Here is a 27,504-nt window from a genome sequence, read left to right on the forward strand (position 1 = left end):
GAAGTTTCAACACAGTTTTTAAAGCATTGCATATCTAAATGTCCACTACTGTCGGCACCCAGAGAAAAGGCCATTTCTTGGTTACCTGCCTCTGCTCCTTTGCCACTTGCCAGTTCAGCAAGAGTTCAGCACACACACTCAAAGGCATTGTTCTTCTCTCATGCATCCATGTGCTTTTTCTCCCGACTCACACCCACTTGGCACAGGTGATATGATCTAGTAGTGGTCAAGAGCTTTGGCTCCAGAGTCACCTCCTGGATTCGAATACCAGCTATACAGCACACAACCCCTGCAAACTTGGGCAAGTTACTCAACCTTCTTATTTCTCAGTTTCTGTAGCTGTTAAAAAAAAATGGGATAATAAAAGTATCCTATAAAATCATTGTGAGGGTTAAATAAGGCATACATTGTACGCACATAGCGCTCAGTATGAGTTAGCATCTGCTCTAGTTGTGTTTTTCTGTAGCTAGGATGTGTATCTTTCTGCATCCAGGGTGGCTGAAATAGTACTTGCCATAATTTTGCTCATTGACATATATATGTGATCATAATTGGACATTAAGAAGAACTCAAAGAGGGGACGCCTGGGTGGCTCAGCGGTTGAGCATCTGCCTTTGGCTCAGGGCATGATCCTAGAGTCCCCGGATCAAGTCCTGCATTAGGCTCCCTGCTTGGAACCTGCTTCTCCATCTGCCTATTCTCTGCCTCTCTATTTCTCTGTGTCTCTCATGAATAAATAAGAATAAAAATCTTTTAAAAAATGGTGAAAATGGGAAATTAAAAAAAAAAGTCAAAGAGGAGTAAGTACAGTAACATTATGTTTGAAGCCAGTTCAAGCTCCCCTGGCTCTTTTGAAATATGGAAGACTAAGTGACTTGTTCCAGTGAGTCTTGAAAGAATTTCTTCAAACGATGATGATAGCCTTATGCTCTCTTTGCTGCTTTCCCATAGATGATAGAGTTGCCCATGTAGATCAGAGGAGGGGACAGTCCTCATAATAATTCCCTCAAAACAAAAATGCAAACAAACTATTATGAGATATTTTGTACACAATCTGATTGATAAAAGTCCATACTTTGATAAGAGGATACAGGAAAATAGGCCTTGTATGTTTTTGGTGACAGTATAAATGGGTAAAGCCATTTTGGAAGATAATTTGGCAAGATTTGCATACATTTAAAATGAACATAATCTTTAACTCAGCATTTCTATCCCTGGATGATTATTCTATATCGCTGCAAAATTACTTTATAAAAGGGTATTTATCACAGTATATTAAAAGCAAAACGTTGTCTTCAATAAAGGACATCTAAAAACACAGAATATTGGGGATCCCTGGGTGGCTCAGCGGTTCGGCGCCTGCCTTTGGCTCAGGGCATGATCCTGCAGTCCCGGGATCGAGTCCCGCATCAGGCTCCTTGCACGGAGCCTGCTTCTCCCTCTGCCTGTGTCTCTGCCTCTCTCTCTCTCTATGTCTATCATGAATAAATAAAACCTTTTAAAAAAACACAGAATATTATGTGGCCACTAAAAAGAATGAGGCAGATGTTTATGGACTGATGCAGAAGGATTTTCAAAATAGAATGCTTAATAAAATAAACCAAGGTGCAAGGCAGTATGTCAAATATGTGGTCACTGTGGGGGAAAAAAAGGAATTTACACATATCCTTATATATGCATAGAATCTTCCTGGAAAGATACTGGTAGCATAGGTTGCCTCTGGGGAGAAGGACTGGGAGACAGAAATTGAGAGGGACTTCCTACTGTATACCTTCATTGACCTTTTGAATTTTGAACTAGTTGTATGTGTTACCTCTTTTTAAACATAGCATTTTTAGGGACACCTAGGTGGCTCAGTGGTTGAGCATCTGCCTTTGGCTCAAGGCGTGATCAGGGGGTCCCAGGATTGAGTGCACATCAGGCTCCCTGAAGAGAGCCTGCCTCTCTCTCTGCCTATGTCTCTGCCTCTTTGTCTGTGTTTCTCTTGAATAAATAAATCTTAAAAAAAAAAAAATAGGGACACCTGGGTGGCTCAGCTGTTGGGTGTCTGTCTTCGGCCCAGGGCATGATCCTGGAGTCCCGGGATCGAGTCCTACATCAGGCTCCCTGCATGAAGCCTGCTTCTCTCTCTGCCTATGTCTCTGCCTCTGTGTGTGTGTGTGTGTGTGTGTGTGTGTGTGTGTGTGTCTCATGAATAAATAAATAAAATCTTTTAAAAAAATAATAAAATAATAAAAATAGCATTTTTTCTTTTTTAAGATTTTATTTATTCATAGAGACAGAGAGAGGGGCAGAGACACAGGCAGAGGGAGAAACAGGCTCCATGCAGGAAGCCCGACGTGAGACTCGATCCCGGGTCTCCAGGATCACACCCCAAGCTGCAGGTGGCGCTAAACCGCTGCGCCACCAGGGCTGCCCAAAATAGCGTTTTTTTCATATGCAGGTGGCCTAAAAGTTAGAAAACAGGAAACCTAGGTGAATCCTGAAAAATGGTAATTACTATTACATGTGGACATCAGGAAGAGTGGATAGAATAGAACAGGGTCTGGGACTCTGGGAGCAAAGTTGTGTCACTTCATAAGTGAGACTGTTGCTTTGGAAGTTGAGTTGTATCAGTGAACAGAACATACATCCCTGTATTCCTGGAACTTCTATGGGATGGCAGTGCAAGGAGACAAACTATAGAGGGACTGGGGTTCTAGGAGTGCCACAGGCAGGTTGTGTTACTTAATATATTGGTCAGATAAAGCCCACCAGGAGGATTTGGGCAGAGAATTCTAGGAGGTGGGGGAGTTGGCCCCATGGGCATCTGAGGGGAAAGCATCCTAGCCAGAGAACATAGCAATACAAAGGCCCTGAGGCATGAGTAGGTCTATGGAACATACGGAGAACAGCAAGGAGGTCAGTGTGGCAGGAATAGGAGTGAAAAGGAGAGCAGCTGATGATGTCAGAGAGGTAATGGGGCCGGATCCCATAGGACCTTGTTAGTGCTAGCATTCACTGACTTCTTATGCTTTGTTATTTGCACTTGTATTTAGTGTAGCATTTAATCATCACCTCAACTGTTTGGTTGAAAGTTACTGTCCCCAATTTTATGAATGAGAGCAAGGATAAGAAGCTTGCCTGAAGATACATAGCTAGTGGAAAACTGGGACTTAAACCCAAGTCTGTGACTCTGGTCTGGACATTCATCCCTGTGCTGTTCCGTGTTTTTTAAATGCTAAGGGAGAACCAAGAAATGGCTTTGAGTCTACCCTTGAGCCACTGCTTAGAAAAGAGAGAAAAGCTGAGGGGTAGAGTTCTCAGAAGATGGAGGAATCCACAGAGTCAGAACTGGTTGAACTTTCTTGTGATAAACCTTGGAGGCTCCATCGTGTAGTTGAGCAAGGCAGGCTGACTTCCCTGTGCCTAGTATGCACCAGGAGTTACAAGTGGAGCTAGAATTGGGAGTGGGGAAAAGAAATAAAGCTTCGAGGCTAAAGGACGTGTGAAGCCGTTTGGAGTGTGATGACCACAGACTCTGTTGCATTTCTCAGAACCAGCCAACTCTTGGTAAGTGATTACATGAGAAACTGACAGTTGACTTAGTTTCTCGCAGGGAGCACTGGTGCTGGATAAGGTTTCCATTGTCTGGAGAGGGCCAGTTTGGTTGCCCGGCAGCCTTGCTGGGAGTGCAGAGGTCTCACGAAGCAGGCTGGCCTGAAGAGTGAGGGAAGCTAGTGGCTTTGAACTTCAGTAATAAATGACAGGCTGTTCAAAGGTTCAGCTGTCAGGACGCCTGGGTGGCTCAGTCAGTTAAGCATTTGACTCTTGATTTTGGCTCTGGTCCTGATCTCAAGGCATGGGGAGTCTGCTTGAGTTTCTCCTTCTCCCTCTCCCTCTCCCCTTCTCTTGTGCTCATGCTCTCCCTCTGTCTTTCTCTCAAAAAAAAAAAAATCTTAAAGTTCAGCTTTCTTTCCACCTCCCATTCCTGGTATGAACATATATTTCAAAGGAAGTAGTTGATCTAAGACAAACCAGTAATGGAAGCTTTAAAAAAAGGTCTCCTGTTACTAGAATATAACTGTACCTAAATGCTGTAGTTGTCTGTCTCTGCTCTCTCCCATAGCCAATATTTAACAAGTGTCTACTAAGTGCCTGGCCAGTGCTCAGTGATTTGCAGCAGTGGAGAGGACACACATGGCCCCTGCATGCATAGAATGGGGAGGGGGAGGCTGAACATAGAATGGTAAACAAATTATAAACATTATCAGACCATCCATAGTAAATTCTGCACAGAGATTTCAGTGAGCTGGCCTAGAGTGTGAATTAGGGGTACTTTTTTTTTTTTAAGATTTTATTTATTTATTCATGACAGACACAGAGAGAGAGAGGCAGAGACACAGGCAGAGGGAGAAGCAGGCTCCATGCAGGGAGCCGATGTGGAACTTGATCTGGGGTCTCCAGGATCATATCCCGGGCTGAAGGCAGTGCCAAACCGCTGGGCCATGGGGGCTGCCCAATTAGGGGTACTTTAAATTGGATGGTTAGGGATGCCTCTCTGGAGAGCAATTCGTCTGTACTGCTTGTGTTCACAAGTAAAAATAGGTCTTTTTCTTTTAATATTGTGCAAATCCATTCCCTGATTGAGATTTCGCATAATATTGCTTATGTTGATAGGTCATTGTTCGGGGAGCAGTATTCTCTGCTGGGGAGGGACTCCTACAAATGTTGAGATTATGATAGTTGAATTCTCCTAAAGTAGTTCTCTTGAGGTGATATGCAAAGTGGGGATGAAGTAGGCTCATTGTATACAATGAATTTTTCCCAACTAAATGAAAGAAAATGCTCATACATCTCTAAGTTTGTTGTTGTTGCTTTTATTATTTGAAATTATGTGGCTGCAGTTTGCAGAAAGTTCTTTTTATGCCCAGTGGGGCATCCTCTGTTAAAAAGACCTCAGCCTTCTCTGTAATACGGAGGTCTAGCATGTCTTTTCTTTCACTACCACACAGAAAACAAAGAGGGCAGCCATTAGTATCTTCAGACTGTGGTAAAATAACCCCCTGTCCCAAATGTAAAGCAGAGCTGGTCCTATTGAAAACAACAAAAGGAAAGGCTGCGTGGCACGATATGTAATGCACCTGCTTGAATGTCAGATCACAGGGTGCAAATCAAAACAGAGCAGCTGTTGAGGGCCTAGTCATGTTTCTTAGAATTTATGAGAAAAGGTACCCAGGGGCTGCAGTTAACAAAAACTCTTACCAAGGAGCAGGTGAGGTTGCCCTGTTGAGAGGCAGGATCCACTCTCTAAGTGTGTTCAGCTATGTGGATTGGAAATGAATGGATGGAGTGGCTGGATGTTTTTCTTTCCAAGTGGCAAGTCTGGATGCTAAAATTGTGTCCTTCAGGAACGGCGTTTCCTAGTACTTGGGAGATGCAGACAAATGCTCAGTTTTCCTAAGCTTCATAGCCCACATTTCTGTATTATTATCATATCTGCTGTTTCTTTTTCAGCTTGAAGGAATATATGTGTGAACCACTCATGAGACATCTGTTTAGTTCCAGACATTGTGCTCTCCTGTATTTTTGTTACCATGCACACTACAAGTTTAACTGGGAACTGTGAAAATTATTTTCACCAAAGTAAAACATTCAGAGAAATTCCCTGACTTATTTTGGTGATGTACAATCACTCCAAAATATGTAAGCCTTCTGGGAAGAGCGATGACAGTCATTGCACCCCTTGCTCCAATAGGGCAATCAGAATACTTTAGGAATACATTTTGTCAAAAAAAAAAGAATATATTTTGTCAACCAGTGTTCATTCAGTATATGCCCCAAGCTTAGCCCATTTACTTTTTCATTAATGACATTTATTGTATATTTCTGATTAGAAAATCCATTTGTTACAATCAGAAAAAAATTGATTGATTGATTGAGTTATGAGAATGTGAGAAAGGGTGAGCAAGGGGAGGGGCAGAGGAAGAGAGAGAATCTTCAGGCAGACTCCCTGCTGAGCACAGTGCCCGACTTGGGAGCTCCATCCCAGGACCCTGAGATCATGATCTGAGCTGAAATTAAGAGTCAGTCAACTGACTGAGCCACCTAGAAGCCCCCAAATTAGAATTTTTTTTATATTGAATAGAGAATTTTAATATTTTCATAAGAAGAAACATTAATATTATGATATATACTCTTTTGGAACCTATGTGTATATTTAAACCCATACATGGAGTGCATATATATGTATGTTTTTATATATACTTTTAGAAAAAGTTTATTTTTAGTGATCTCTATACCCTATGTGAAACTTGAACTCATGACCCCAAGACCAAGAGTTGTATGCTCTTCTGACTGAGCCAGCCAGGCACCCCTATATATACTTCTTATTGACAAAATTAGGCTTTTCATGTATGGACTTATGTTCTCTAGTGTCTTCATTGGCTAATTTTATTTTTATTTATTTTTTATTTTAAAGATTTTATTTATTTGTTCATGAGAGATACAGAGAGAGAGAAGCAAAGACCTAGGCAGAGGGAGAAGCAGGCTCCATGCAGGGAGCCCGACGTGGGACTCGATCCCCGGTCTCCAGGATCAGGCCCCGGGCTGAAGGTGGCACTAAACCACTGAACCACCAGGGTTCCCCCTCATTGGCTAATTTTAATGGCAGAATGCAGCAAAGTTGAGTTCCTTGCTTTCAACCCAGTCTTTGCAGGTCAGGCTGTTCTGCTCAGCTTTTTTTCAGCAGTGAGTTAAAGATCAGAACTGCTTCTAGTTTGAAAATCACCATCTTTGGAGTTGTGTGCTTTCAGCCACGTGTATAGGAGAGGTAACTAGGTAAACTTGCAGTGGTTCTTTACTGACTTAGACTAGAATGTGACACATTTTACTCACGTTCCCACTGGGGAGAAATACAATCACAGGATCCTAACCTAATGGGGACTGGGAATACAGTCTCCTTGTATGTGCAGAAAGAGGAAACAGTGTAGCCTATGTATTATATTGTTTCTGCCCCATCTCCTTTATCTCATTTAACGTTGTATCATGGCATTTTCCCCAAATCACTAAATATCCTTCAAAATCATGATTTTTTACTAGCTACAGAGTTTTCCAACACATGCACATAGCATTCTTTACTTAGGCATTCCAAGAGGTTTTGTATACAATGACCTACATCCCTTGCTCCAAAGTGATTTTTCTGCAGTTTGGCAGTCAGACTGTTAATTCCCTTTGGGATGTCTAGTTTGTTGGCATTTACTTAGAAATGTTAGGGTGCTAATGTTAAAACGGAAAAGGAGGGCAGCCCTAGTGGCCTAGTGGTTTAGCGCCGCCTTCAGCCCGAGGCGTGGTCCTGGAGACCCGGGATCGAGTCCTGTGTCGGACTCCCTGCGTGGAGCCTTCTTCTCCCTCTGCCTGTGTCTCTGCCTCTCTCTCTCTGTATCTCTCATGAATAAATAAATAAAAATTAAAAAAAATAAAACAGAAAAGGAAAAATTTCTCTCTGCCTTAGCACAAACTTGTATAGTCTGCAACCACAGGCAGAGGGGCAAAGCTACTTAGGTTCCCAGATACCTCACTTTTCTATAAATGGAGTATTTCCCCTCCTCTATTACCCTACTAGTATTGTTTCTCTTCACTCACCACCCAGTGTAATTCCTTCCTTCCTATGCAGATTTCTTTCTCTTTCTTTCTTTCTTTTTCTCTTGTCTTGTTAGCCAGGTGGGGAGGGGAGAGGGCATCCACAACCAAGCTGAATAAGACTTGCTTATAGTAACTTTCAGCAGCTGGTGGTTTGAAGCAAATTTGTAATTCCATTGTACAATTAAATATAAATTGTGTGTGCGTATCTCCATCAGTCTCCAAATTCTGTCTTCTACATAGAAAATAAGTAGGTGATAAAAATAAATTATCCTCTCTCTGGCATTTTGGAAGAGTGCAGGTTATTTGTTTTAGAATTCTTTATTCTAATACGACTGGTTATAAGTCAAAATCGGTACAACTTTTGGGTTTACCAGAGTGGGTTAGGAAAGAAAAACATGGTGAGTTGACATGCATAGCTAGCTCTGATCCTGTCTGGCTTTGGCTTCTTATACAGCCTGGGCACTGCAGTTTGGGCCACAGCTGCCTCACTTACCTAGCTCTTTTCTCTCTTGTTTTCTGAAGGCTAGGCTAGGCTCTTTTACAAGCATCTATTCTTGGTAAAGGGGTAAAAAATATCCAAAAAACTGATACTTGATCCCTGGAAACAGATGCTTTTACGAGGCACTGATGCCTTATTCTATAAAGTCTAGGCTAAAGTTCTACTAATAGCTAGTTTGACTCTGTCCTGGTCTCGTTGTTCCCAGATCAAGTATCCTAGTCATGTGATGTCTCTATGCTAGAATGAATTTTACTGGTCAGGCAGCTTCCTTACTACCACAATTATATAGCAACTCTTTTTCTGTATGTTCTCAGGGATTTTTAACCTGAGCTTCAGCCTACCCAAACCTAATTTTAAAATCTCTGTCTTCGGGATCCCTGGGTGGCGCAGCGGTTTGGCGCCTGCCTTTGGCCCAGGGCGCGATCCTGGAGACCCAGGATCGAACCCCACGTCGGGCTCCCGGTGCATGGAGCCTGCTTCCCCCCCCTGCCTGTGTCTCTGCCTCTCTCTCTCTCTCTCTCTGTGACTATCATAAATAAATAAAAATTAAAAAAAAAATCTCTGTCTTCATCCCTTCTAGAAGTTCTAAGGCTATCATCCTGTAAGCCCTCCCCTTATCCTGGCCCTATTTTTCTTAGTCTCACTTAGTTTCTCCAAACTAAAGCAAACTTACTTAGCTAGGTCTTAAGGCTGGCTGGCATTTTGGTGAAGTTGTCTTCTTCACCTGTGAGTCTAGCTTTACAATTAGATTGGTCTCTGTGGTGTCCAAGTGGCAGGTTTGACAGAGATCTATCTCTTCACTGGAATGTGTGAGTCAACAGAAAATACCTCCTCTGTTTTTTTTTTTTAATTAATGTATTTTAGTAATTTCTGTACCCAATGTGGGGCTTGAACTCATGATCCCAAGATCAAGAGTTCTGTGCTCTGCCAACTGTGCCAGCCAGGCACCCCACTTTATCTGTTTTTGTTTAAAATTCTTGCATCCCTAGTAGACTTCTTATCAGGTCCTATTTTCTTAGACAAAAAATACTTCCATTTTTCTCACCCCCAGGTCCCAGTGAAAGATCACATCTTTCTTGGTGTATTCATCTTCTTTTTCATTTGGATAATTCATTATGATTCTCCCAGGGGAGTCACCTCTTCCCAGCATGTCATCACAGTTTTTCTGTAGCCGGACACTTCATGAGATTGTAGGAATGGATTCATCTACAGGTAAACTAGTTCATTGAGTTAGTAGACAAGGATTACTATTATTATTATAGGGGTGCCTAAATGACTTAAGCATCCAACTCTTGATTTTGGCTCAGGTTGTGATCTCAGGGTCATCAGATTGAGCCCTGTGCCGAGCTCTGTGCTCAGCATAGAGTCTGCTTGAGATTCTCTCTTTCTTCTTCCTCTGCCCCTCCTCCCATTCATGCTCTCGAAAGAAAGAAAAGAAAGAAAGAAAGGAAAGAAAGAAAGAAAGAGAAAAAGAATTTTTAAAAAGATAATTATTTTAAGTATGTTAAGGAAAACAGAGGGCAAGATGAAATGGGCAGAAAAGAATTTGATTGGGTGACGCCTGGTTGGCTCAGTGGTTGAGCATCTGCTCTTGCCTTAGGGTGTGGTCCCAGAGTTCTGGGATGGAGTCCCACACTGGGCTCCCCTCGAGGAGCCTGCTTCTCCCTCTGCCTGTCTTTGCCTCTCTCTGTGTGTCTCTCATGAATAAAAAATAAAAAATATTTTTTAAAAAAATTATCAGCGTGCCTGAGTGGCTCAGTTAGTTAAATCATCCAACTCTTATTTTCAGTTCAGGTCATGATCTCAGGATTGTGAGATCGCACCCTGGGGCAGGCTTCCTGCTCAGCCTGGAATCTGCTTGGTATTCTCTCCCTAAGCCCTCTGCCCCTCCATGTCTGGCTGTGTGCTCTCTCCTAAAAGATTGTTTATATCAAACAATTGAAGTCTATAAAAAATAATCAAATGATCATATTGTAATTGAAAAATATCTAAAATCACAGTCATTGAATGACTTTAACAGCAATTGGAATATAACAAAAGATAGGATTAGTGAACTTGAAGACAGATTAATAGAAACTATCCAAACTGAATCCCAGATAAAAAATCACGCAGGAGGGAAGCACAGAACATAAAATAACGTGTAGTGTACAAAGAATCTGATATACATGAAACTGGAGTTCCAGAAGGAGAGGAGAGAGAGAATAATTCTGAGGCAGTACTTACAGAGATGATGCTGGAGAAGTTACCAAAGCTAATAAAAAAAGTTAATAGACTCCTAAAGCTCAGTGAACCTCAAGCAGGATGCATATGTGTTAAAACAACAACAATAACAACAACACTAAGCACATCATAGGCACACTGCTGATGTCCAACAATCCAGAGAAAAATCATAAAAGTAGGAATGTGTGTGGTGGAAGTGAAAGACATAGTAACCTTCAAAACAGCAAGAATAAGATTTATGGCTGACTTTTTAGTAGAACTCAAGAAAGCCAAAGTACAGTAGAATGGCATCTTTAAAGTGCTGAAAGAAAAAGCAGAAATTGCAAACCTAGAATTCTGTATCTTGTGAAGATATCACTAAAAAAAATGAAGGTGAAAAAAATGAGAGTGAAATAAAGATGTTTAAAACAGCCAAAAGCTGAAGGAATTCATTGCTAGCAGATTTTTACTATAACAAATACCTGCAATAGTAATAATAATGTTTTGGTGTTTAGAATGGATATAGAAGTGAAATATGTAAGAACATATTTAACACAAAGGAAGAGAGTAAAATGGGAGTAAAATAAAGTTAATTGTTGAAGTGGTTATTGTCTTATTTGCAACAATGGGACTTTAATTTATGAAGGTAACTGAGTGACCACACAGAGTCCAGTGTGGCTGTTGGGAGGCGATTTATTACATTTCCTGAGAGAAAAGGACACGTCATTCTGTGCAAGACCACATGAGGAGCACCAATATTCTATCAGGAGGCAGAAGCAGGCATGAGGGGAAAGCCTAGGTCAGAAACTTTATTGGTGTTTCCATGGGAAAGGCAAGGGAGAGCCAAGTAAACAGCTTAAGAGTTGGCTCATTTGAATAATTCCAGGGGGCTTTGGGCTATAGCGGTGGTCTCCAGTTGCCTGGTACCTGGCCCCTGGGATGGTTTAGGACAGAGGACATTTGGCTTGATGTGTGAGAGTTAGATAAACAGGGTCATTGGTATAAACTCTGGATTGATTTATTTGCATGTGAAAGGCATGATCCAGGCTGGCTAAGCCCCTTTCTATCTCCAAGAACTGGCTTCAGTGGGAAGTACACTCTCTCCCTGGTCGACAAGATTTTTAGGTTGTCGAAACATCTCAAGATTCAGCAAATAGACATGATTAGTAATATTAATAAATCATGCGTTGTTCAGGAAGTGGTAAATGCTTAAGATAGAATGTGGGAAGGCAAGGACACATACTTAGTATCTATACCAGTGCTATCTGGTATAGTAGCTTCTAGTCATTTATATTTAAATTAAATTTAATATTTAACTTAATTTATATTTACATTTAAATTAATTATTTATATTTAAATTAATTAAAATTACATAAAAGAAAAAATTTAGGGGCAGCCCAAGTGGCTCAGCAGTTTAGCGCCGCCTTCAGCCCAGGGCGTGATCCTGGAGACCTGGGATAGAGTCCCACATCGGGCTCCTGCGTGGAGCCTGCTTCTCCCTCTGCCTGTGTCTCTGCCTCTCTCTCTGTGTGCCTCTCGTGAATAAATAAAATCTTAAAAAAAAAAAATTAGTTCCTTAGCCACATTAGCCATATTCAAGTGCTCAGTAACCACACGTGGCTAGTGGCTGCCACATTGCAGTGTAGAATTTTAGTGCACTACACTGCTCTAGGGTAATCACTAAAAGAATAATACAAAACAGTTTAAGTTAATAGAGTAGATACATGGAATAAGAAAAATACTTGATTAATGCAAATGAGATAAGTGGGAAAAGGAACCAAGAACTGATAGGACAGCTAGAAAACACATAGCAAGATAGTAGACTTAACTCCATCCATATCTAAGAAGACTTAAAACACTGGAGTTAAAAGGCAAAACTGATGGTGATAGAAGTCAGAATAGTTGCGCCCTCTGGAGCTGAGTGGGAGGCATTGACTTGGAAGGAACAGGAGAGTAAAGCTGCCTTGCAGTACCTGTGAGCCATTTAGGTGCTGGGGTCAGGTGGGAGGCTTACCTTCTTCGCTTTCCATTCTCTCCTCTTTAATAGACCTTCAGTACTCTTCTTTTCATTAAATGTTCTATAAGGAGTATCCCTTCACCTTTTCCTTTTGGGAATGTTAACAGAAGATTGAAGTTGTGGAAGAAGAAAGTTTCTGTGACACTTTTTTTTTTTTTTTGTAAACACGTGCTTGTTGGCTGTGTGGGGAATTTAAGGTGGAGGACTCTGAGCTCCTTTAATCAATCGACACCCTCAGCACTGTCAGATTAGGATTATGTGGCTTCATTCTTGGTCATGGGATAACATTCTACTGGTGGGTGAAGACCAAAAGTACTTTGTGATCACTCAGAGGTAGATGCTTCTCTGACAATATTTTGTAAATTCATTCTAACTTTTCCTTGTTCTGAGTGGTTTTGGCCTTCTTCTTTTTTAAGATTTTATTTATTTATTCATGAGAGATGCAGAGAGAGAGGCAGAGACACAAGCAGAGGGAGAAGCAGGCTCCATGCAGGGAGCCCGATGTGAGACTCAATCCAGGAGCTCCAGGATCATGCCCTGAGCAGAAGAGAGACGCTCAACCTCTGAGCTACCCAGGCGTCCCATGGCCTTCTCCTTAATGTCCTAGTTCTTGTTCAACTTTTGCCTCTACTTTTCAAACCCAATTCATTCTTTTAGGTGTTTGATGTGTACTTTTGGGGCTTTGATTCTTTTGAGAATAAATAGTGCAAGGCTGAGACTCCAGATTTTCACTCCCAAACCTGCACTCCACTGGCTTATTTTCTTGCACTAGAAGTTTCCTCTACTGGAAATTTTCATCAACCCTGTCATCAGGCTACTTACCTTACCTTTTTCAGGGCTTTGCTCTGTCACTGTCTCAGGAAGGCTTCCCTGACCACACTCTAAAAAACTGAAACCCTTCCTCTCTACTTCCCATCACTGCACTCCCATCTCTTCTCTGTCCATATCATCTGAAAATCAATAAGCTGTTGATTTTACTGGTTTATCATCTGTCTTCCTTTATCAGAATCCATGAAGGAAGAGATTTTCATCCCCCCGTTTTTTTTTTTACCGCTTTATGGCCAAGACCTACCACAGTCTATGGAAGTGCTTAGTAAATATGCTGAACACTTGATGGTTCAGTGCCTGGCACTGAATGCTCAGTAAGTGTTTATTGAAAGAATGGCAGTGTAGTTCCTTTCTGACCAATCTTCTTGCCTTTTTTCTACCCTTAATTCATCCTTTATGACTGTTACTTATTCTTCCTTAAAATGGTACAAATTACACATAAATGCAAAAACCATATTGACTAAAACCTACAAATTCACCCTGTTGAAGTATATGATTCAGTGGTTTTCAGAGTTGTGTAACTACCATCACAATCTAATTTGGGAACATTTTCATCTCCCCAGAAGGAAACACCATTCGCCTTTATACCCCAGCCTCTGGAAACCACTAATGTTATTTCTGTTTTTATGAATTTGCCTATTCTGGGCATTTCATATAAATAGAATCATATGATACGTGGTCTTTTGTGACTGGCTTCTTTCATTAAGCTTATTTCTATGGTTCATCCATGTTTTAGTATGCAGTTAGTACCTTATTTCTTTTTATGGCCAAATTATATTCCACTGTACGGATATAGTATATTGACACTTTTAAAATTCATTCACTGCCTGATAGACATGAATTGTTCACACTTTCTGGCTTTTGTGAATCATGCTGTTGTGACTATACATGCACAGTTTTTTTTTTTAATTGAAGTATAATTAATATGCTATATCCTACTAGTTTCAGGTGTTTATCCTAGTGACTTGATATTTTTATACATTATGAAATGACCATGTGAAAAAGTATTTTACCATCTGTCACTGTACAAAGTTGTTAATGGGCTGCGTGGGTGCCTCAGTCGAGAAGTGTCTGCCTTTGGCTCGGGTCATGATCCCAGGGTCCTGTTCAGTGGAGAATCTGCTTCTCCCTCTTTCTTTGCCCTTCCCCTCCCCCTGCTTGTGCTGTCAAATAAATAAAATCTTAATTATTGACTGTATTCCCTATGCTTTACATTGTATTTTCTTGACATTTATAACCATAAGTTTTTACCTCTTAAACCCTTTCCCCTCTTTCACTTGCCCTCCCAACTCCCTTTTCTCTATGTCATTGCCAACACTTATTTTTATTGTTTGATAATAGCCAATCTGATGGGTGTGAGGTGATACCTTGTGGTGGTTTTGACTTGCACTTCTGCAGTAACTAGTGATGTTGAGCATCTCTTCATGAGTCTGCTGGCCATCCGGATGTCTGTTTCTAGAAAAACGTCTATTGTTTGGATACTAACCCTTTATCAGATGTATGATTTGCCAATATCTTCTTCCATTCATTACGTTGTCTTTTTATTGTGTTATTGGTTTCTTTCATTGTTTAAAAGATTTTTCATTTGATGTAATCTCATTTGTTTGTTTTAGCTTTTGTTTCCCTTGCCTGGGGAGATTGGTCCAAAAAAATATTGCTGAAACTAATTGTCAGCACCCCTGAGGCTAATATTATTCTTATGGCCTGCTGGTTATTTCTATTTTGTCTAGAAGTCACAGGGACACCTGGGTGGCTCAGCGGTTAAGCATCTGCCTTTGGCTCAGGGTGTGATCCTGGGGTCCCGGGATCGAGTCCCACATTGGGCTTCTTGTGTGGAGCCTGCTTCTCCCTCTGTCTCTCTACCTCTCTCTCTTTTGTCTAGAAGTCAGTGGAGATCTTCCCATCCTAAAGTATCTCATTCTTCAACCTGTTAGGTTTTGTTTCCTCATCACTTCTGTAGAGTACTCTTCATCTGGTGCACCAACCTTTTAGTTTGTATTCATTCTCTAAAAATTAGGCTTTGGGTGTGTGTAGGAGAGTTTACGTAGCAGACCTCTGGTTGCTATCTTGAGAAGGGCCTGCTTGCAGGGTTGGCTCTTGGCTGGAGCCTGACCACTTGGCTTTTGAAAAGTTCCATGTTTTTCAGATAATACTGTTTTGCCTGCTTGGGGGCACTTCATACCTGCTTTCCTTCTGGGAGTCTGGAAGTTTGGTAGTTATGATTTTGGTCTTTGTGCCTACATGACAAGCCTCCAGGAAAATACTTGTGGACTGAATCTCAACTGGGCTTCTCTGGGCAGAAAGACTGTACAACGTGTGTAGGAAGCCTGTGTGTAGATTCCTCCAGATTCTATGTGATGTGTCGTCTTCCCTTGTTCATCCTGTTGTGTATCCTTTCTCTATAATCAACTATAGCCTCTGAGTCCTGCGAGTTCTAGTCAATCTTCCAAATGTATGGGTGGCTGTGGGACCTGTAACCATGTCCTTCTTTGTCACCCTTAATTCATCTGCTCTCTAAAGTTTGATCTCTTTATATGGTAGTCTTTCTTAGTCCATAACATTTGTTGACAATACTCTTGCTTCCAGAAACTCAGACATCCACAAGAAACTGCAGTCATATTTGATATACTCCTTGTTCTCCGTTCCCTCACACATTATGCATTCATTCAGCAGACATTGACTGAATGCCCGTATGTACCAGGGACTGTGCCCAGTCTACGTTAGTGAATAAAACAGTGGTGCAGCAGATGGTCTAGTGGGAGAAGTCAGAAAGCAGATGTTACATGTTGAGAAAAGTACTCTGTTGTAATAATAATTAAAAGGGCACATGTACTTCAGGGAGGTTGGTCAGTGAGGAAATCAGTAGGGTGGGCTGTGGAGACAGCATTGATGCAGGGTAAGGTCTCTGGTAAAGAACACAAGCAGTACTTTATGGCAGAGAATAGCATGTGCAAATGTTTAAAAAGCCACTTGGAATCTTCTAGGATTCAAAAGGAGCCTGTTGTAGCTGGGGCACTGTAAGAAATCTGGGAGAGGAGGAAAGGAAGTTGGAGGGCAGTGAGGAACAGAACTTCGTAGGTCATGGTTAGAAGTTTATATTTTAAAGGCCCTGGGAGACCAGAAAGGGTTTAAATCATCTAAGCGATAGGCATATTTTAAAAGATCATTCTTACAAAGATGTAATATAGATGTATACAATGGGGTATTAGCTATAAAGGAATGAAATCTTGCCATTTGCAACAAGATGGATGGAACCAGAGGGTATTATGCTGACTGAAATAATTCAGAGAAAGACAAATACCATGTGATTTCACTCATGGGGAATTAAAGGAACCACACAAATGGACAAGGGAAAAAAGAGACCAACCAGAATAGATTCTTAACTGTAGAGAGCAAACTGACGGTTACCACAGGGGAGGTGGGTCAGGGAAGGAGTGAAATAAGTGATGGGGATTAAGGAATGTACTTGTCATGATGAACATTGAGTAATGTATAGAGCTGTCGAGTCACTATATTGTATATCTCTGAAACTAAAACAACACTGTATGTTAACTATACTGGAATTAAAATGTGAAAAATAAAAAAAAAATTAAAAAGCTCATTCTTATAGAGAATGGTTTACAGAGGAATAGGAAGGGGAGAGCATAGTTTGGAGATTACTACAGTGACGTAAGTGAAAGATCATGGCCTGGGTGGGAGTAACAGCTGAGGAGATAGGAGTGAATGGACTTTGAAATAGGGCATTCTGCAAGATTTTAATCTCAGTTGTCTTTTATCTGCTCTCTCCTTTGGTGCTTATCTTCACTCCCACACCTTTAAGTATGACATGACATCTCTGTGGAAGATTCTAACCCCATGGCCCTAATCCTGATGCCACTATTTGACAATTTCAAAGGAATAATGATATTGTTATATTTCAGAAATTTTTATATGGTTCTAGAGCCATCGCACCTCTGCCACTTTGATCTGGGCAAGTTATTTCACGTGTGCCTTAGTTTCCTCATTTGAACAGTGGGGACAATGTACTGCCTACTCATAGGGTTGTTCTGAGGAGTAAAGACTGAATACATAAAAGCCATTTGGGCACCAGCTTGCATACATGAGGTGGTGGGAAGCATTAGTTCTGCAGGACTCCACAATTTCTCTCTCCATATCACAAACTGAACTTCCTCTAGCACCCAAACTAGCTCTTTGATCTCTGACATCTCTAGTTCTGTTAACGGCATTAGCTAGTGACCCCAAACTGCAATCATAGTCGACTCTTTGCTCTCAATTCCATTATCACACTGTAGGCAGAAAGTTAAAATTAGAGACTGCTACTAAGTAGTATTTTTACTTCTACCTGCAAAGTGAAAGTTACAGATTCTTTTATTTATTAATCAACAAATACTGAATACCTGTTATGAGAATCAAGCAGTTTGGGGCTAGATTCCTATTCTCATCTTTTTTCCTTCAGATAGAATTCCTGCCATTTGGTCTACACAGGACTTTTTCTGAATTTCCTCAACAATTTTGGCTGGAAATGAGGGGAAAATTCCTCTCTGTAATCAAAATGGAGTTTGAAAAGATTCTCAGTCAGTGAAACAACTGAAGCCCCTGAAAAATATTTAAGCATAGTTTACTATCTCAAAGTTCCTGATTTACTAACTCAATTATGGGTATAAAAAAGGGTTTAAGGGCATTGATACCAAAGCTTAGGAGTGAGGAAAATGGTGTAAGCTGTCCATCCCAAGGTTATCACTAGCAGTAGCCATTCCTGCCTGTTCTCTAGCAGTACATCTTAATGTGTAGTAAACAGGTAGTATCTATTATTAATACTTATGTAAGTTTTTATTTTGGTTATCAAATATTAAACTGACTTCTAAAGTTGTTCCTTTTCACAGAAATTTAATTACAACTGGTTTTGGAGCTCATTTTCTCTTCTGGTCATGGAGGTCTAAACTCTCCAGGTGAGAAGGACTGGTAGAGGATAAGGTGTATGTATACATAGGAATCAAGACCCTAAGTTACAGAGGCTACAGACACAGGCCTTGCCCAGAGGCACATAATGATGAATAAAGCATGGATGATACCAAAGAATTTATTGTAAATGTAGTGGTTAAATACACTGCAAATAATTATCATTAAAAAGGAACTAGAAAATTACACATTTTTAAAGTATGTGCTTTTTCCACCACCTTTAAGTTAGGGCTAGTATACCAACATTTAAGTATTGAAATACTTGAGCTATGGTCCATTTTCACATAATTTCATGACCATATCTTCATCTTTTTTTGTGTGTGTGTCCATATCTTCATCTTAATTTTGAAAGCAGTTGAGCATGATGTCAAGTTTCAATTATGATTCTCTGTTTTTATCAGTTCTGTAATGATCTGCAGAATCTTGTCATCTGAGTGGAAGGAAAAAAAAACCCATCAACAAATTCATCACTGGCTGAATTCCCAATGTATACATATGTGAACAGCATTCTTCATTGAAAGATTCTTCTAAATTAGAATACAATACTAATACCAGCAATATTCACTCTAAATCTACAGATGTCCACAAAATAGAATATGTTGCCCTGTAAATATTATTAATTATTGTTATAATTACTTGATACCTACTTTGACAAAAAGCAGGCTAAAGCCCAGAGATGATGCGATGTAACTACTGTCCTTTATAAGGAATTATTTCTTTAAAAATTCCTTTAAGACAGGGTTTCCTAACTTTTCACTTGGCTCAGATATCAGTTGCTCCATGTTTAGTCCAAAGGAAACAAAAACTTAACAGGGAAGGCTCCTGGAGAGGTGTCAATAGGGAAGTGACAGATCTCTCTACACAACAAAAGTATCAAACACCAATTAATTTGACAAACAGAGCAACAGAGGCTACAGTATTTGCTAAGGAGGTTTTGTTACATGCTGGAAACCTCACAGAGAGTCCCTTATAATCAAAGTTTACAATGCTCAGTTTTACCATCCTTTTTTCTGTGAAATGGCCATAAGTTTAGAAGTGAAGCTTAGAAGAAGAAAGAGTAAAAGAATCAGGAGGATAATTAGATTGTGAACAATAAGGCATTGTCTGGGAGTCTGACAGAATTCAGCATAAAATAAATTTTATGAAAATTTTTAATCACATGGACTGTAAGACTTCAGTGTGCTCTAATATACTCCAATGTTTAAAAATAGGTGGTTTTCAAAAAAAAAAAAAAGGTGGTTTTCTACTTACATTATAATCAAATACTTACTTTCAAGGGACATCTTAGGATTTTCAAGCTTTTTTCTTAAAACAGAATCAATGAGAACTCTAAGCTGCTTGAAAATTACAGCTATTTTCACAGGGGCCTGGTGAGAGGAGATGACAAATGGGTCAAAGTTAATTCCTGGGAGTGTGAATGTGTTTCAATAAATAAAGGTAAGCATGATACCTCATGATTTGCTTTAGCACATCTTGACTTTAATATAAAATGTTGTTAGAAAAATAGAGGCAAATTACTTTCTGTAGCTTCTCTTACAATAACTCTGCAGGAGTAAAGACGGCAATTTTGGGGAAGGAATTAACAGCTTAATGACATTTAATTTACTAACCTTAAAAGTATACTCATAGGTAAGTGTGCAATTCAGTGACTTTTAGTATATTTATGCAGTTGTACAACCATGACCACAATCCAGTTAGATGATTTCTACCACCTTGTCCTCTTGGAGACAGCTGCATCTATTTTTAAAGTTGTATTTAAGTTTACTTCTCCAGTCTTAGACAAATCATGATAGCATACAGTAACAGAATGTATTAGATCTGTTTAAGCTGGTCAATGTTGATGGGGTCACAAAGAAATAAGCTTATTGCCCATAGCGATGATTGGTCTAATTTTTCCAGAGAAAAACTTGACCATACTCATTAAAAGCTATCACTCAGTCTATGTCTTCTTATAGGTGGCACAATTGGCAGAAGGAACTTAAGTTTGAGGATCAAATAGTTCTAGGTTTAAGTCTTGCTTGGCCAATAATAATTTAAACTAAGAAAATTATTTAAACTACAGAAGTTAATAACAAGGTTATTAGGTTATTAAATTTGGGATAGTCCATGTATAATTAACTACTGAAGTACACAACACATAGCCAAGTTATTACTGATAATAAATGCAATCTGTAATAGCAATATAATTTGATTATCCTATTTAAACAGACTTAAAACAATATAAGTGAGATAAAATAAGTCTCCCTCTTTAAGTCACATTATAGGAAGAAATTATGCAAATGCCAATAAAATTTTAAAAATCTGCCTCAATAGTACTGCAAGTAGAAAATTTTAATGTTATGAGAGCAGTGGTAGCACGTACCTGAAAATAGATCCAGCCATCAACAGAAAGAAGACGTTCCCGGTGTTGAACTTCGATATCACCACCAAAAAGCAAAACTGGAAAAGGGGTTATTAGGGTAGTTTCCCTCAGATAAACTCGGGTATACCTTACCTGCATAGGAATAAAGAGGGGAAAAAAAAAAAACACAAAAACTTCACAGCCTAAAAATCTAAGAAATTCATTTATGTTCCATGTAAGCATTTTTTATAATTTACTCCTACAAGTTTTGTAAAGCTGCCTTTATATTCTCATATGTGCATAGTCTGCCAACTTTATAATCATCACATTTGCCATCTGTACAATTACACTATTAAAAGCCACTTTAAAACATTAATTGCAAGGGTGAATTATATACCTTGAACATAAATGAAACTATGAATAAGCAATTTTATAATGCCAATGCTGTAAATTAGCTGCAAAATAAAACTGTTTCATAGAGTCTGGTTTCTAGACCAATATTCAGCTATGGCCCCTAGTCAGTAATTCGTCATTTTTTACATTTAAGTTTTATTATAGGCTAATGGTTTTATGAGCCAGTGCTTGAAATTATGGATCCTTGTTATTTTATAGCAAGCTATAAAAGATTTTTTTTTAAATGGTAATCTCTAAATAATTGCTTTTAAATTATCTTGGGTTACATTGTGACTCAAACTGTTGCCAGATCATATAAAGTTCTAATTCTGTATCCCCCTTATTTGGAATGCACATATAACATGTCTTTGTTCTCTGTTAAGGTAGTACCTTTTGGTGAAATCTCTGGGAACTGATACATTACTAAAGAATATCTATTTGCTATAACTGTCTTTATCTCAAGTAGGAAAGATGATGGTCAGAGTGGAAACCTTAATATTTTTCTTTCCTTAAGCGAAAGAAATAAGGACTTTTTTTTTTTATGAGAAACTATACACATAAGATTTCAAATATGTACAGAAATAAATAGCTCAATTTGCGAACCAGATATAATACTTGTGGGACACCCTAACTTGTTACAACTGACTTCTAGAAAAATGCCCTGAATAGTGGAATTAAGAATGAGCACTTTACCTTCTCCTGGTATAAGAGCCATCCGTAAGTTTGCAAATCTCGATTTACTGAGGATGGATGTACTTGTGCTTTGCCTTGGGCTGTCTCCACAATGCAAGCCAACTTTTCTGTAACATCAACTGACTTTGTATAGATTATCTTCCCCACGTTGTCATATAGTCCAGCGGCCAGAACAGCTTTAAGAAGGGCAACTTCTTGGAAGGAAAGGGTCTGTGAGGTTCTGTTTTCTTCCCAGTCATTAGATGTTGTGGATGATGAAAATCCTGCTGCCTTAACCAACTTCATCAACTCCTGTTTTACATCCTGGATTGGTTTATGTCAAGAAGAGACAAGATCATTACTGATTAAAATAGAAACACGACAAATAACCCTCTAAAATATTATACTGCTGTTTCCTATCAAAATTGATAGGATGCCAAATTATTATTTAGTTAACTACAGCTCAAATAAAACAAGGGAGGAAAAAAAGATCCTGGTAAATCAAGGACTGAAGAGTTACCTATTTCCATATCCCAAGATTTTAGATGTCATAAAACATCTCAAAAATGTGAGAGGAATAAAAGTGTGCCTGAACATATCATATCTGCACTTAATCTAGTTACTTCAGTAGTAGGTCTTCTCTCCACTCAATGAAGACAGTCATACAGAGGGCTAACACTGAGGAAGAACTGGAGAGGAATCTTGACCCTGGACTGCAAATACCTTGTTCACTTTGTTCACCTCTGGGAATCTCACCTACACCTTCATTTAATCTAAAATAGTTGCCCATGGGACGCCTGGTTGGCCTAGCGGTTTAGCGCCACCTTCGGCCCAGGGCGTAATCCTGGATTGAGTCCCACATTGGGGTCTCTGCATGGAGCCTGCTTCTCCTTCTCCCTCTGCCTGTGTCTCTGCCTCTCTCTCTCTCTGTCGCTCATGAATAAATAAATAAAAATATATTTTTAATTATTTTAAAAATATTTTTTAAAAGATTTTATTTATTTATTAGAGATAGAGAGGCAGAGATACAGGCAGAGGGAGAAGCAGGCTCCATGCAGGGAGCCCGACGTGGGACTTGATCCCGGGTCTCCAGGATCCCGCCCTGGATCAAAGGTGGCGCTAAACCGCTGAGCCACCCGGGCTGCCCTAAATAAAAATCTTAAAAAAAATTGCCTAAAATCTTTAACTACCTTTAGGAACTAGGTACCAATCGGCTTAAGCCCTATAAGATTTCACCCCTATAGGGTGAGCATTTTTCAAAGTAAACAGGATGCAAGCAATTAAATGGGACATTTACATTTAGGATTTCCTTTAGGTTTCTGGTTTGGGGCTTAAGAGACTTTGATTCCAGGTGAGAAAAGGCCAAAGAGCCACAACACCACAGGGTAGGTGAAGAGATAGAAAACACTGCAGTCCAGGGGAGGTGAAGAAAAGGATCAAAGAAAGAAGGAGGCAACTTGGCAGTTGGAAGGAAGTGGAGTGGAGAAAAAGGAGTGTTGATTTAGCTCTGTACATCTTGAATCCCAGTGAGTTGGTCCAGAGGTAGCTGTTTATTCAATTTATCCCTTTATCTACTTGTAGAAGGACAATATTGGAGATGTCCCTGCTCTTTTCTCAGCCTTTCTTTTCTTTTTTCTTTTTTTAAGATTTTATTTATTTATTCATGAGAATACACAGAGAGGAGACAGAGAGAGGTAGAGACATAGGCAGAGGGAGAAGCAGGCTCCATGCAGGGAGCCTGACGAGGGACTTGATCCCGGGTCTCCAGGATCACGTCCTGGGCTGAAGGTGGCGCTAAACTGCTGAGCCACCAGGGCTGCACCTCAGCCTTTATTTTCAATCACACACACAAAAAAATGGTTTAAGTTATATGAGAATAAAATAACCTTTTAAAATATGGGCACGGAATAGAGGAATTATGTGAGATACATTATTTTCTGAATACTTTTATAGCATGTCTGTAGTAAAAACTGTTGCCTTTAGATGGTGTACTACACACCATTTCCTATGCACAGTGAACATTAATTATTTGCAGAGGAGTTCTGCTTTTTGCTATCACTTGTCTTTATATTTTAACTATATTTGTACTCTCTCTCTTACAAGAAATAATTCTGGTCCTCAACAATAGTCAAAATCTGAGTGATGGGGCAGCCCAGGTGGCTCAGTGGTTTAGTGCCGCCTTCAGCTCAGGGTGTGATCCTGGAGACCCGGGATTGAGTCTCAGATCAGGCTCCCTGCATGGAGCCTGCTTCTCCCTCTGCCTGTGTCTCTGCCTCTCTCTCTCTTTCATGAATAAATAAATAAAATCTTAAAAAAAAAACTGAGTGATGGGCACAGCTGTTAGATTTTCTGTCGCAAAAGTCAGATTTATAAATCTGGTCACCATCAGCCACAGTACGGTACAATGCCCTGGATGCCTTTCCAGAACTATCATCCTACCTAAGTAGCTACCAACTAAGTAGCTGGCCTAATATTTAGGAAAATAAAAAATAATTTCACCAAAAGGAATCAAGGCTCTAAGGAAAAATGACTAGATTCCAAGCCTTGGAAGCATCTTATGATTATTATCTAAAACTGTTAAATGTTATTTTAAATCACTGTGTAATACAAGAAAATTATATATTGGGAGAAACCACCAAACAAAAAATTACAATTTTTTTTTTGAAAGATTTTATTTATTTATTCATAGACACAGAGAGAGAGAGGCAGAGACACAGGCAGAGGGAGAAGCAGGCTCCATGCAGGGAGCCCGACGTGGGACTCGATCCTGGGTCTCCAGGATCACCCTCTGGACTGAAAGCGGCGCTATACCACTGAGCCACCCAGGCTGCCCCAAATTTTTTAATTCAGTAAATTAAATCTGTACTATGTGTCAAGCACTATTCTAGGCATTTATTTTTCTAAAAAACCAAACAAACCCTATGAGTCAACCTTACGGCTCTGAATTAGGAAACTGTTTTAAACTTACCTCTAGGGTTAACAGTGATGTTCTATTCAGAAAGTTCCTCCGGCAATATGCTATTTCAGACCGATAGCCTCCTTCTTGCCGTGCTTTCTTCCATCTAGGAAAATAAAATGACCAAAGTTCAACATGTTTTCAAACTCTCAGAGGTACTTACTAAAGTAAGCTTTAATTAGTTACTTAAGAGGGGGATCTTTAAAAAAAAAGAGGGGGAATCTTAATTGTTGTAGGAGCTACTAATTGAATTTAAGAATATGCACTGTGATACTGAGATTTTTCTTTCGTGTAGAATAGCAAATTATTAACTCCAAATATGAGATAATATAGGTACAATACAAAGTATATTTTTGAATTTTAGAAAGGATTATAAAAATACGAATCTTTGAAGTAATTATACCTTGACAGATAAAGTAATTAGAATGTAAATCTTACATATATCTTTTTAATGAAAATCAAAACCATTTTAAAAATAAATAACCTCAGGTCATTGACTTATTGACAACACCTAGATTATTTCTTTACCCTAGGTACGCGTTGTAGATCGTCAGGTGGTCTGAATCAGCCATAGCCAAAGCTGATTTTGCAAGATCTGCCTCATCTTTCCGACCAATTGGTGTAGTAAAAGGAGACTTCTCGGTCATCACTGCAGCTAGTGTTGCCTATCCATAAATAACCAAAACATTTATCATTAAAGAGGTATACATGGAAGGATGGTTTGTAAAAGAAAGCACATCATAAAACCATCCCACTTTCAAGTTGAATATTTGTTCTTTTCCAATACCTTTATTGTGTTCTGCATTTTAGTTACTTTGGGCTTCATTCTGTGTAATTTTAATATATCACTTTTAGACCATACTTATTTACTTTTTTTAAAAATTTTTATTTATTTATGATAGTCACACAGAGAGAGAGAGAGAGAGAGGCAGAGACACAGGCAGAGGGAGAGGCAGGCTCCATGCACCGGGAGCCCGACGTGGGATTCGATCCTGGGTCTCCAGGATCGCGCCCCAGGCCAAAGGCAGGCGCCAAACCGCTGCGCCACCCAGGGATCCCTACTTTTTAAATTATGTTTCATTTTTATTATTTTTATTTTTTATTTTTATTTTTCTTTTAATTTATGATAGTCACAGAGAGAGAGAGAAAGAGAGAGGCAGAGACACAGGCAGAGGGAGAAGCAGGCTCCCCACAAGGAGCCCAATGTGGGACTCAATCCTGGACACCGGGATCATGCCCTGAGATGAAGGCAGCTGTTCAACCCCTGAGCCATTCAGGCATCCCTTAATTTTATTTAAATTCAATTAATTAACATATAATGTATTATTGGTTTCAGAGGTGGAAGTCAGTGATTTATCAGTCTTATAGAATACCCAGTGCTTATTACATCACATGCCCTCCTTAACGTTCATTACCCAGATACTTCCTCCTCCCACACCCATCCCCTCCAGTGACCCTCAGTTTGTTTCCTATGATTAAGAGTCTCTTATGGTTTGTCCCCCTCTGATTTCATTTTATTTTTTCTTCTCTCATGATCCTGTTTTGTTTCTTAAATTCCATACATGAGTGAGATCATATGATAATTGTTTCTCTAACTTATTTTGCTTAGCATAATATCCTCTAGTTCCATCACGTCACTGCAAATAGCAAGATTTCATTTTTTTGATGGCTGAGTAGTATTCCATTGTGTATAGATCACATCTTCTTTACCCATTTTTTTAAAACATTTATTTATTCATTCATTCATGACAGAGTGAGAGAGAGAGGCAGACACATAGGCAGAGAGAGAAGCAGGCTCCATGTAGGGAGCCCAAGGTGGAACTTGATCCCAGGTCTCCAGGATCATACCCTGGGCTGAAGGTGGCGCTAAACCACTGAGCCACCGGGGCTGCCCCTCTTTACTCATTCATCTGTCCATGGACATCTGGGCTCTTCCTAGATTTGTATTTTCCTGATACTGAGTAATGTTGAGCATTTTTTCATGTGTCTGTTGGCCATCTGTATGTCTTCTTTGGAGAAATGTCTCTTCATGTCTTCTGCCCATTTCTTGATTGGATTATTTGGGTGTTGAGTTTGATAAGTTCTTTTTTTTTTTTTTTTTTAAGTTCTTTATAGATTTTGGATACTAGCCCTTTATGTCATTTGCAAATATCTTCTCCCATTCTGTTGGCTGTCCTTGGACTTTGTCAACTTGTTTCCTTTGCTGTGTAAAAGCAATTCCTAATATTAGGAATATTAGTCCTGATGAGTCCTAATATTCCTAATATTAGTCCTGATGAAGTCCTAATAGTTCCTGTTTTCCTTGTTTCCCTTGCCTTTGGAGATGTGTCTAGCAAGAAGTTGCTGCAGCCAAGGTCACAGAGGTTGCTCCCTATGTTCTCCTCTATGATTTTGATGGATTCCTGTATCACATTTAGGTCTTTCATCCATTTTGAGTCTATTTTTGTGTATGGTATGAGGAAATGGTCCAGTTTCATTCTTCTCCATGTGTCTGTCCCAATTTTCCCAACACCATTTGTTGAAGACACCATCTTTTTTCCACTGGATATTCTTTCCTGCTTTGTCGAAGATGAGTTGACCACAGAGTTGAGGGTCCATTTCTGGGTTCTCTATTCTGTTCCATTGATCTTTGTGTCTGTTTTTGTGCTAGTACCATACTGTCTTGATGATTATAGCTTTGTAACAGAGCTTGAAGTCTAGAATTGTGATGCTATCGGTTCTAGTTTTCTTTTTTTTTTTTTTTAATTTTATTTATTTATGATAGGCACACAGTGAGAGAGAGAGAGAGGCAGAGACATAGGCAGAGGGAGAAGCAGGCTCCATGCACCGGGAGCCCGATGTGGGATTCGATCCCGAGTCTCCAGGATCGCGCCCTGGGCCAAAAGCAGGCGCCAAACCGCTGCGCCACCCAGGGATCCCCGGTTCTAGTTTTCTTTTTCAATATTCCTTTGGCTATTTGTGGTCTTTTCTGGTTCCATACAAATTTTAGGATTATTTGTTCCAACTTTGTGATGTAA

General features: G+C 39.7%; 1 protein-coding gene and 1 long non-coding RNA gene across 3 annotated transcripts in view; one reads left to right on the plus strand and one right to left on the minus strand.

The window, feature by feature from the left end:
* LOC140597941 (uncharacterized) overlaps positions 1-27,504 on the plus strand; it is a 34,782-nt gene that overhangs the window by 3,156 nt on the left and 4,122 nt on the right. The window contains exon 3 of one of the 2 annotated variants that reach the window (XR_012000013.1): positions 18,050-18,115. The exons of the other annotated variant lie outside the window; for it this stretch is intronic. This is a non-coding gene — a long non-coding RNA (uncharacterized lncRNA). The remainder of the gene's footprint in view (positions 1-18,049; positions 18,116-27,504) is intronic. 2 annotated transcript variants of the gene reach the window in all.
* The window catches only part of DHX29 (DExH-box helicase 29), a 48,903-nt gene continuing 39,629 nt past the window's right edge, over positions 18,231-27,504 (minus strand). The window contains exons 22-27 of the mRNA XM_026018737.2: positions 25,016-25,152; positions 24,500-24,593; positions 21,553-21,855; positions 20,488-20,619; positions 19,396-19,492; positions 18,231-18,555 (exon numbers count right to left, since the gene is read on the minus strand). Of these exons, the coding sequence (XP_025874522.1) occupies positions 18,500-18,555; positions 19,396-19,492; positions 20,488-20,619; positions 21,553-21,855; positions 24,500-24,593; positions 25,016-25,152 (819 nt within the window). The 3' untranslated portion in view covers positions 18,231-18,499. The remainder of the gene's footprint in view (positions 18,556-19,395; positions 19,493-20,487; positions 20,620-21,552; positions 21,856-24,499; positions 24,594-25,015; positions 25,153-27,504) is intronic.

The sequence above is a fragment of the Vulpes vulpes genome, chromosome 2 (assembly GCF_048418805.1).
Source record: "Vulpes vulpes isolate BD-2025 chromosome 2, VulVul3, whole genome shotgun sequence".
NCBI classification, from domain to species: Eukaryota; Metazoa; Chordata; class Mammalia; order Carnivora; family Canidae; genus Vulpes; species Vulpes vulpes.